The following is an 11,631-nucleotide window of genomic DNA, read 5'->3' as shown; positions in this document are numbered from 1 at the left end:
TAAATTATTAAAATAATAAAAGCATTATTTTTTAACAATTTTTGCATTCAGTGTATTTAATCTAATCTAACAAGGGTAAAATTGGACACTAAATATTAGTAAAATTAATAAAGTATCAGAATTTTTAAAATGAAGATTTAAATTTGAGTCTCTATCATACTTATAAAATTTTGACTTATCTAGTATAATAATTACGAGTTTAATCATTATATCCTGAGTTTATTTATCTAACAAATACGGATAGGTTATCAGGTATAAAAAAAAAAAGTAAAATTGAGATCATAATTAAAAATTTATGTCAAAATTTGCCATAAATAGATGTTTGATTCTTCAACAAAATTATAGTGTCCTAATAAATTAAAATGGGTTGTCTGTATTGCAATCATGCTATTTATATTATTCATAAGTTTATGGTTGAATTTTCCGATCTGTAACTGGACTTCCCACTATTCTCAAATTCTAAAATAATGGGTTGAAATTTAAAATTGATTAAAAAAAATTTAAATTTAAATTTAAATTTGAATTTGAATTTGAATCCAATCAAATTCAACTCATAATCCCAAGTAACCCTTCTGGGATTTAAAGGCTCCTAAGTTCTAAACATGTAATAATAATAATAATAATAATTAAGTGAAAAGCTATTTTACTTTAACATCACAATTCACAAGATCACGGGAATTATAGACAATTTTACAGACAGAAAAATGCTCCATCAAATCCTGTAGACAACAGTAAAACCACACGCGCCTGGTGTGTAGTGTTCCAATGCATTTTTTTTCAAAAGATTGCATCTCAGACACGTGATGACATCTCCCCGCACGTGCCACCAACTTACGTCATCATAAAAGCTACTCAACTTAATCTATCCAGTCCAGGAACAATTTATCGATATGCCCACGCTATACCCAACGTCTACATTGTTTTAATCCAATTTTCTCAAATGACACTTTTACCCTTATTTAATTTAATATTTTCTTTACCCCATCCGAATCCTACGTCTTATTCCCATTCTAACCCCAGTATCAATGTCTTATATGAGCAGGGAGAAACCTGCACGAATTTGGATATATAATTAAATATCTGATTGGAAAGATACTGTAATAATGATTTAATTAATAAAAAAAAAAATGAACCCATTTCTCCCGTAAAATTCGACTTGAAGTGAAAAGACTATTTTAACCTTGTTTTATTATCTTGTTAGAACGAAACGAAGCATAAATACCCTCAACTACCATCTCATTTACAGTGTATCGTCTTTCTTTCTCTCAGAAAAAGAAACCAGAGATATATTGAGAAAACAAAACATGCGCTCTCTCTCCATTACTGGCTTAGCGTACGGACTGGTTTTTAATCAGGAAAACCCTAATTTTCAGGTACACACTGCTTCTTTCAAAATGTACATTCAAACCATCCTTTCTCTCTTCTATCTCTTGTAATGCCGACTCTCAAGTCTTAACCTTCACTTTTGTTTTCATTTGCACATCTTTTTGACTTCAAACTCTTTTATGCGTTTACCCATTTTCATTTCCATTAGACCCTACGTTCTAGAACAAAGTTCAACTTAAATTCCTTTTCTCAATCTTATTCGTGTTGCTGTTGTTGTTTTTCTTCACTTTTTGACCTTTGATCTCTCTCTTTTAAAGAGAGAAGTAAAATGGTAACAGACTCATCAGAGCTTGATACAACAACAACAAATTCAAGCTCGATGAGCAGTGAAAGTTGTAGCAGTTTTAGTCGTCTCTCCTTCGAACTCCCAACTTCTAAATCTTCCCCAGATAACATAACTCTCAAGCCTCACCGTTCTTCTGACTTCGCCTACTCAGCAATCCGTTCAGCGACTTCTGCCCGAAAAGCCGGCCTCACTTTCCGAGATTTCGCTCTGCTCCGCCGCATCGGAACAGGAGATATCGGAACAGTCTATCTCTGCCGACTCAACCACTCTGAGATTATTGACAGTGGAGATGATGAGCAGTGTTTGTATGCGATGAAGGTGGTGAATAAAGGGGCATTGGCTATGAAGAAAAAAGTTGAGAGAGCTGAAATGGAGAAGAAGATCTTGAAAATGTTAGACCATCCATTTTTGCCTAGTCTTTACGCTGAATTTGAAGCCTCTCATTTCTCTTGTATTGTCATGGAGTTTTGTTCCGGTGGCGACTTGCATTCTCTTAGACATAAACAACCTCTCAAAAGATTCTCTTTGACTTCTGCAAGGTACTTCATTATTTTGTTAAGTTAATCGCTGTGGAAATTTATCTTCTTCCTATCAGAAATAAATAAAGCTGAAACTTTTTCAAGTTTAATTTTCTTTTGTATTTACTCTTATTTTTAAAACTCTCTGGAAATTTCTTGATTCTGCGTGTTTTGTTTTCTTGTGTAACAAAGCACTGTATCAGTATGAATTGTTCTTATCTTGTCTGCTTTGGCACTGCAATGTCGTCTTCTTCAATGAAAATAATATTATACATCATTTCATTCATTAATTGGGTCGTTCCCAGTTTTCAGATTTCTCTCTCGTAATCAACTTACTTCGCCGCAAATTTCCATTATTAGGTCAATACAGCCTTCCTGTTTTAGTTTGCTTATTCGATAGAATCTGCCTCATGGAAGAAATCAAAAGATTTTCCCTGAGATGAGATTTCATTGATAAGAAAATTAATATTAATTAAATTAAAATTTTATTTTCAGGTTTTATGCTGCGGAAGTTTTGGTGGCTCTTGAGTACCTTCACATGCTCGGAATAATCTACAGAGACCTGAAACCTGAAAATGTTTTAGTTAGATCGGACGGTCATATCATGCTCTCAGATTTTGATCTCTCTTTATGCTCAGATGCCATTCCAGCCGTTGAATTTCCATCCTATTGTCCTGATCCGGCTTCTCCACAATCTCAAACCTACGCACGTCAACACTTCAGTAATACCCTTAAGCGCTTCTCCTGTTTTTTTAACCGGCTATTACGGTCTAGAAAGATCCCAACATTAAACCCTAATCGGCTCTTCGTTGCCGAACCGGTCACCGCCCGGTCATGCTCTTTCGTCGGAACCCACGAATATGTTTCACCTGAGGTTGCTTCTGGTGGGTCCCATGGTAACGCTGTTGACTGGTGGGCGTTCGGCATTTTTATCTACGAGATGATTTATGGCCGTACACCATTTGCTGCTCCATCAAATGAAACTACACTGCGCAACATAGTGAAGAAACCATTAACGTTCCCAACCCACGTGCCTTCTTCGACATTTGAGCTGCACGCGCGGGACTTGATTTCCGGATTGTTGAACAAGCACCCTAATCATCGACTGGGATCGAAACGTGGAGCTGCCGACGTCAAAACGCACCCGTTTTTCAAAGGCCTTAACTTTGCTCTTGTACGGTCGCTAACGCCACCTGATATTCCGGGTCTTAGAAGACGGAAAACGACGCCGTTTCCCGAGGAAAAGATTAAAATACAAGCAACGGATTTCGATTACTTTTGAGTTGGACAAAGAAGAATCAACCTTTGCCAGATTTTGTAACTGGCTGGCTGGTGATGAATGTGTACATGTTTTTTTTTTTTTTTTAACTTGGATGCTTTTGAGAATTATATAACCAATTACGTAAATATTGTCATTAAACAATGAAATTTAAAATTTTAGTTAGAGATAAATATCATGTGCCAAAAATTATTATTATTATTATTATTTATTATTATTATTATTTGTTTACAAATCACGTGTGTATATATAGTGATGGATTAGTGATAATGACTGAGTTATATTTTTATTCAGCTTTTAAAAAATAAATTTAAAAAAAAATTAATAACGTATTTATTTAAAATGGAACATTCCCCGACAAGTATACTTTTGTTGGGTGAGATTAGATTAAAAAGAAGAAAAGTAATAATCAAGAAAAATAATGATGATTTATTAAGACGGAAGAGAATATAATGAAATTGATTATTTAATGTTAATCATTTGATGTATATGTAATTCGACTTTTTTCCAAAAGTTATGATGGAATTTGCAATTGCGTAAAGAGGATTTGTCTCCCGCATTATACCACCTCCCCACCCCAACAATATAATTTTTATTTCCAACTTTCAATATCATTTTGCATGCTTCATGCAATACAACATTTAACATCTTAATCATTTCTTTAACTAATTTCTATTAGAAATATAAATAATATTTACTTAAAATTAAATCCCAGTGGAGTAGAGTAGGTTTATTCATGCTGTCACAAAGAAGGCAAATAAATAAATAAATAAATCTCCCTGACCTGAATTAAGTAGATTTTTACTACTGTTAAGTATTTTTTTTATTACTACTACAATGGAGGAGATGATGAATAATCATATCATATCTTATGGGAAGACACAACCAACGGCTGAGATTGAGTCTCAACTCTTCTCCTTTATTAGTTTTCAAAAAAGATTTTAAAAAAAAATCATTGGATAATAATAATTTAGAAAAGGGTTTTGTTTGCATATGCCGAGGTTACATTAGATAATGACGCTCTCTGTTGAGGAGGTGAAGAACACGAACCAATGAAAAGGGGAGTAGGTGAGAAGAAGGAAATTGTTAAGACAACACATGGGAGTGTCGATGTGAACACCTGCCAACCGGGCAGGTTTAACAGCTAAGTTAAAAGCAGTGTCCCCACTTCTGTCTTACCAAACATAATGCTACCAAATATCTGTCCCCACCCTATCACATTTGCCCACATGGCTTTTTTATTTTCTGTTACGTGGGATTTCTTTGCTTCCGCCAAATTACCTTTTTTTTTTTTTTTTAATTATTGTAAAATTACCTTATGTTGGGAATAATAGAGCCTACTTTTCGGTATATTATGAGACATATGTGAGCTATGATATAGTCAAATAATAGTATAGCAGCTCATCAAATGGTTTAGGACGACCACAAAATAATCTTAAGAATTATCGTTTAATTTTGGCCACTACCAACATTTCCTTTTCGATTTCGATTTTAATTTTTTTTAATTATTAATTATTTCTTAATATAAATTATTTTAATATTTATCTATTGATTATGGTTTTTGAATTTTAATGTTTTGACAAAAAAAAAAAATTCTGAAAATTTTCTGAAGTAGTTCCCCTTTTCATTGGTAGGGTAACAACAAATTTTTAAAAGGCAACAATATCTACCATATATTGTGTGTGATATAAATAAAGTTATGAGAAAGCAAATGAAATAAAAAATTCCTAAAGTAGTTCAGCTTGATAATTGAAAACCCTATGTGATGTAATTAAATATATCTTGAAGAAGATATATGTAGGTTAAAGTGTATATATCTAATCCTCTATCTTTTTCTTTTATTGATCATTTATATTTATTGGATTTGAGAGGAAAAATTACATTCAAATAACAATATCGCAAAGTTTCTTATTCAAATATGATTTTGGAAATGTATTCCTATTCTAAAAAAATTGAAAGAGAATATTTACAATAATAAAATTATCTTGGGGGTCTTCTCGCTATTTTGGGATGGAATGTCTATTTGTGGGGTGGCCAACATGTTTATATTATACAACAAGGAAAACAAATAAACTTTTCATCCTGTAGTAGCAAGAATAACTTCACTTAAAGCTAGTTATATACACTTTCTCCTATACACATCCTCTCCTTGATATAGTATAACACCACGCTTCAAATACATATTTTTATAGGAAATATAGACTCAAAAAGACGTGTTGACTAGAAATTTTACTCAACAATATGCAACAAAACTAAATTTAATTATTAGCTTGATTTATTAAAACTTAAATGCATGTAAAAAGGTGTCTAAACAATATTGTAAAACATCATCAATAACTATAACAAAATATCTTGAGCATACATCTGAAAAATGTCTCAATCCACAAATTGAAATGTGCAATAGCAAATAACACAAACGTCTCAAGTCTAGTACAATAACATATAACCATAAAACCAACATGGAAACTAAAGCCCCTCCTTATGCAAGCACTCCTTAGGTTGACCCATTAGCTCCTCGCATGTCCAACTACTAATCACGTCTACTTGTAAAACCACTAACAAAGGAATGAGTGAATGTTACAACACTTAGTAAGTAGGTGACCTATTGGGACATCTTAGAATCATCTAACTCAAATAAGCATTCCTAGGCTAAACTTTATTAAATTTTTTATCGGGGTCTACCCTTGGATGTTTTTCAATATCCCAAATGCCATCTGAGTATACTACAACATAAACTCATACCCTAACACCATAGGCTCTCTCATCTTGAATAACTAGTTCTAAGCTTGTATCGATAAGATCCAAACTCTTGATCTTGGGCATTCCATATATCTTGTGAAAACATATTAAACAGCATAGTAGATATCTACTACTATTAGTACACATAACACAATGTCGATTGAGCTTTAGGCTGACTAAGCATAGATACTATAGTCACACGAAGAATTTGATCTTAGTTCCTCATTTTCCACGTACACATAAATATAAGACTACTAATTAAAAACCATCCTCTAATGGCTTTTACCATGGGCACATATGTGAAACATTTTGCAGATCATATGAGGAATAAACTAATGTAGTTGTCCCTTACCTTGCACACTTGAATATGATGGACTATTATTACCACTTAGTGTCGAGTACATGATGCATTTACTAGGTCTCTAGATATAGCCTTATTGTTTTCACATGTTTAATTTGATATACATCATTTCCTTTACACTTTTATCAACGTTTTTGAATTTGAGTTGAATTCGCTTAGGTCATGGCTTGTGTCATTCTTCGTATAGTCAAACACCTTTTAATTATTAATCACCTTAATTTTCCTATAATAAGGCTTCCCCATCCTTATCCTCATTCCAACACATAGCATATGCATATAATTGTCATTTTGCTATTGTATATAGGCATGACCAACCATGCACACACATCCATCATCTAATAGGTTATGCATAGGCATACATTCCTTAAAGTCACGACTTTATTATCCATCCTTTTATGTCATATATAGACGTGCACCTCATAATACACAATCGTACATGACTTTATTACCTAATCCTTTATTAGTGTGCACCTATGTACGAGCGAGTCGTCTCTACATAAGGGATGTACAACCATACACCTTTATGTGTATAATCGTGCATCATTGTGGGCCTTACAATTTCTAATGTTTTGCAACGTACATAGTACAATCTGTGTGTCCTAAAACATGCAAATTATGTCTTTAGGAACCCTAACACATGATTGCCATATTAGAAATATCAGACAATAATCAAGATCACAAATCTCTGATTATCACAAATTATATCTAACATTTATATATTTCTAACATGTTTTCCATGTACTTGCATCAATACAATAACAGTCTTTGTATACTAATCATCATGTCATTTGTACAGAATATGAATATCAATCACAAAGCACTTGAAACTGTTATAACATCCTTATCCAAATGAAACCAAATGATCATCATACTTGTTGTTTGACATTAGCTAAAACTTCACATGGCTACAGCAATCCTCTGGCAACTTTAGTCTCTTCTCTAACACTCTTTGGTCTCCCACTTAACTCTCTTAAACTCTTTATTTTTGTAAAATACAGAAAGTGAAAATGACTTTAACAATACCATTACACCTCTTTTTTATTTTGGTCATATAATGTTACTCACAGTCGTTTAACCTCCATGCCTATTGTACAAGCAATTTAATAACAAAGATCATGTCTTGCTATCATCGTAAATGTGATTACAAAAAATTCCAATGCCATGTATGACCGTATACTTTCTTATGCATAGGTGTACATCTCTAACAATTCGTCTTCGTCTTGACGAAGATGAGTTGTCTTTGTCAACAATGACGTCTAGGAGAACCTTCGAAATGATGTCGCATTGAAGAGGAAGAAACATCATTTGGAGGTTGTTGGAGAGAAAGAAACATCGTCGAAAAATCGAATTTGAAAACTTGGAAACCCTAAGGGGAAAACGCTATTTTTGAAAACTTCGGTTGGGGGGAAATTGTTAATTTTTAGGGTTTAAGGGAGAAAATGATATAACTAACGAACTCAATTAATTTTAACCACTCATGATTAGGTAAATGAGATTTTCAAAGTTAACGGGGAAAAATTTAAGAAAGCAGCATACTTTGGGTGGGAAATAGTCCTTTGGCCTTTAATTTTTTATAATTCATGTAAATTGATTATATTTTTTAATATAAACTCATGTTTACAATTATAACATAGTGATATTGCATCAAAACGTTTTAAAACTATAATGAAAAACTTAGTGATTACAAATGGCCAAAAGACTTATTCCACCCAAGGTATGGTGAAATCACAACTCCTACCCTCCAACTTTCAAAAACCCAAACACTCACCCATGATTTGGAAAACTAACAATTTTTCTTCAAAATTAAGTTAGGGTTAATGGCAAAATCATCATTTAATAATAATATTTAAAGTTTACATCATTTTACCCCATTAATTTGAAAAACTACCAATTTTTCCCAAAATTAAGTTTTGAAAAGTGAGATTTTTCCCCTACCTTGGGTTTTCAATTTCGCCAACAAATTTCCAGCCAACGATAGTCGATCTCTCTCCCTCTCAGTGTTGTCTTTCCCTCTGGTGTTTAATATTAGACTGACGACATCTGAATTCGATAAAGTCTAGACAAAATCTAAACGAAGAATTTCTCTATAAAAATATACAACTAAATATATAAAAAGATGTGACTCCACTCTTTCATAGTCATATTATTCATATTTATTTATTGAACATATATTGAGTTAAGAGTAATGTTATATGTATTTATAATAAATATTAATTCATATATAAATGATAATATGTCATTATGTGATTGTTGTTATATTATTTTTAATTCAAAATCATTTAATTACATAATGATACATTATTATTGATATTCAAATATACTTATTATAGTTGCATATAGTTTTATTATTGAAAATTTTTTTTATATAAATTTCTATGATATTGGTTTGTAAAGAAAAGTATGAACAGTTATAATTGCTCAAAAAAATAATAGTAAATGCTTCTGAATATCCTAATGATCTTATCAAATCTCTCTAAAATAAAATGCTTTTTTTTTTTCTCTCTAACATAAGTGATGTTTTTAAAAGCCAAAATTACTCACCAATAATTAAAAATCTTTGGTGCCCATTATTAGGACATGTCCATAAACATAACTATCCATCATCACAAGTTTGTTACAAAAGAAGAGATAAGCTAATACATGTATAATGTTTCAATATTATAATGTAAAGAGTGAATTACATTTAACACCGAAGCATTGACCTAAAAAAACTTTTCCATCACTAAATAGCATAAAGAACACTCTTTCATCCGAAATCAAAACCCTATTCTAAAATATTAATAGCATAAAAGCAAAATAGCAATTTTACAATCTATTAACTTTGAAAAAAAAATTAAAAAATAAATTTTTTATAGATTAGACCTAAATATTTTAAATATAACAATTTGACCTTTAAAAAGTTTTAAATACTCACAAATCAATTTTTAAAATCTTTTGACTCTAATATTATTATTACCCCAATAGTTTGTAATATAAAATTAACTCATCCAATTTGTTGTGTTTTATTAAGTTCTTTAGAGTGTAATTATTATTTTTTAAACTATCGAAGATCATATTAAATTTTTAAAAATTTCAAAATGCTCCAAGTCTTTTTCAAATTTCCTAAAAGCATTGAAAAAATTTCATTAACATCTCCAACATTTTCACAAATGGTAGGTCCTCAAATATATAATTATACATTGTTGACATTTCTATCTATACTTATAGTAGTGCAATTACTACTTTTCCTTGCCATCATTATCCACTTAAAACTAGAAAGAGATAAAGAAGGGGGTGAGGGTGATAGGAAAGGAAAATAACTCTTATGTAATTTGGATATTTATAGCTTTACTTTGAAATTTTGTTAATTTGAAGTTGTATGATAATTTTGAAAAATGAAATAACAGAAATAAAATAATTATTTCACTTTCTAACACTATTAATGTTTTTTATTAACAAAGTTTGATTTTGAGTGTGAAAATATTGCATATGCGCTATCTAGGGTGTAAAAGTGTTTTTAGCCCAAACCTTGTTGAAAAATGATATTTACTCTAATTTAATAATTGAAAGCAACATAATGATAATGAGAAAGAAAAAAGTCTAGGCTTGCTAAGATAAAATGTATGACTTTTCCTATGTCATTGATTATATAGATACCATGGAGATGTGTGTTTCACAATAATTTTATTTTGATGTGAATAAATAATTCAAATGGAAACATATATGGGTGGAGTGATGTTTAGTTGTCTTTCCTTAATTGGTAACAATGAAAGATTAAATTTATATTATCGATAAGAAAGATTTGAGCATGAATTTCTTTGGGTTTAGGCACATGATTTCAGTAAATAAATTAAATATATAGTTTTGACTCTGCTGTTTGAGACAGATTGCTTATATATTTAATTCAAGTTATAATATAATGATAATTTTCTTGGGTTAAGAGCTAACAAGGGATGCATTGTCGACAACATTTGAGAGACTTGATTGTGAGAAAGAAAATGCCAGCTGAGATTTGATTCTGCAAGACACAATGTCAACCCAACTATCCCTTTTTCTATTTGTTTTTAAGTTTTCTAGAAATCAAATTGTACATTTTGTCACCCAAACCAAATCTCATTATCTTGTAAACCTTTTTATGCAAGTTAAGTTAGCCTTTATAATTCCTTGTATTATGTATATGCTTTACAACATATTATTGCCACATTCTAACTCTATATTATTATAAGTAAAGCCATTATGTTATATATATATGCACGTACGAGAGAATTGGGATTGAATTTGAAACGGAAACACGAAGAGGTAGAAATGTCAACGGCAGAATGGCAACGTGGCAGAAATGCAGGGAAAGGAGAGTATCAGGGTTAGAGATTACGTAGAAATAGAAAGGAGGTGTCAATGGACATGGACAGACAAAGCTGTCAATGTCACGTGAATCGTGCATGCAACGGAACTTGTGCCTACATTATATAGTCTGTACGTGGGCTACGTTATGTATTTCTGAATATTTCTTAATTTATTTTATTAATCAATTATTAACATTTATTAATTATATACAGCAACTAGGTCTAGGCCTGCCTTTTTGCTTGCTTTGATGCTAGATGTAGGCTTTCTTGGTTGTTGCTCAAAACTACGGGTCAAAGACTCGAAATGACATATCATTCGAATTTCCTTCGCCATGTTGTATGTTCAGACATGGGCCTGCCAGCTCATTGCCTAGGGTTAGGCTCTGTCTAATTCTGTCAATGGGTGGACTTAGCATGCCAAACTGACTCACTAACTGTATCATACCAATCCATCGGTCTTGTCTCAAAACCCGGCACACTCTACATGATCCACAGGTATGACACAACTCACAATTTTGCAGGTCCAGTCACGGGTCAACCCATATCCCTTACTATGTTTGTATTTTCTTGCAATTTTCCTACACTAACTCACATAAATTTTATCAATAATATGTGATTATGCAAAATAATAATAATATATGATTATGTCTTTACTTTTATTTTAAAATTACATAATCATATACTGTTACATACATAATTACTCTTTTAAAAAAGAAAAAAATTACAAAAAAAGAAGGTTA

General features: G+C 31.6%; 1 protein-coding gene across 2 annotated transcripts; it reads left to right on the top strand.

Annotated features, from left to right (window-relative positions):
* Positions 1–1,250: 1,250 nt before the first annotated feature.
* On the top strand, positions 1,251–3,642 carry LOC123218532 (protein kinase PINOID-like). Of its 2 annotated transcripts, XM_044640008.1 has the most exons (3): positions 1,251–1,373; positions 1,644–2,211; positions 2,686–3,642. In XM_044640008.1, exons 2-3 carry the CDS (start codon positions 1,655–1,657, stop codon positions 3,470–3,472), a joined length of 1,344 nt encoding a protein of 447 aa, XP_044495943.1. In that variant the 5' UTR covers positions 1,251–1,373; positions 1,644–1,654; the 3' UTR covers positions 3,473–3,642. The 2 variants fall into 2 exon arrangements, with proteins under 2 accessions (XP_044495943.1, XP_044495942.1); XM_044640007.1 differs by having other exon boundaries at positions 1,251–2,211.
* The last annotated feature ends 7,989 nt before the right edge of the window (positions 3,643–11,631 follow it).

The sequence above is a fragment of the Mangifera indica genome, chromosome 6, assembly GCF_011075055.1.
Source record: "Mangifera indica cultivar Alphonso chromosome 6, CATAS_Mindica_2.1, whole genome shotgun sequence".
Taxonomy (NCBI): domain Eukaryota; kingdom Viridiplantae; phylum Streptophyta; class Magnoliopsida; order Sapindales; family Anacardiaceae; genus Mangifera; species Mangifera indica.
Note: the sequence above shows the minus strand (reverse complement) of the source record. Positions and strands in the feature narration are given on the sequence as shown.

Bases quoted from the DNA above. Each gene is read 5' to 3' on its own strand.
- LOC123218532 (XM_044640008.1), top strand. From the start codon at position 1,655: ATGGTAACAGACTCATCAGAGCTTGATACAACAACAACAAATTCAAGC. The intron at 2,212-2,685 runs GTACTTCATTAT...TTTTATTTTCAG, and splicing joins TTCTCTTTGACTTCTGCAAG to GTTTTATGCTGCGGAAGTTT.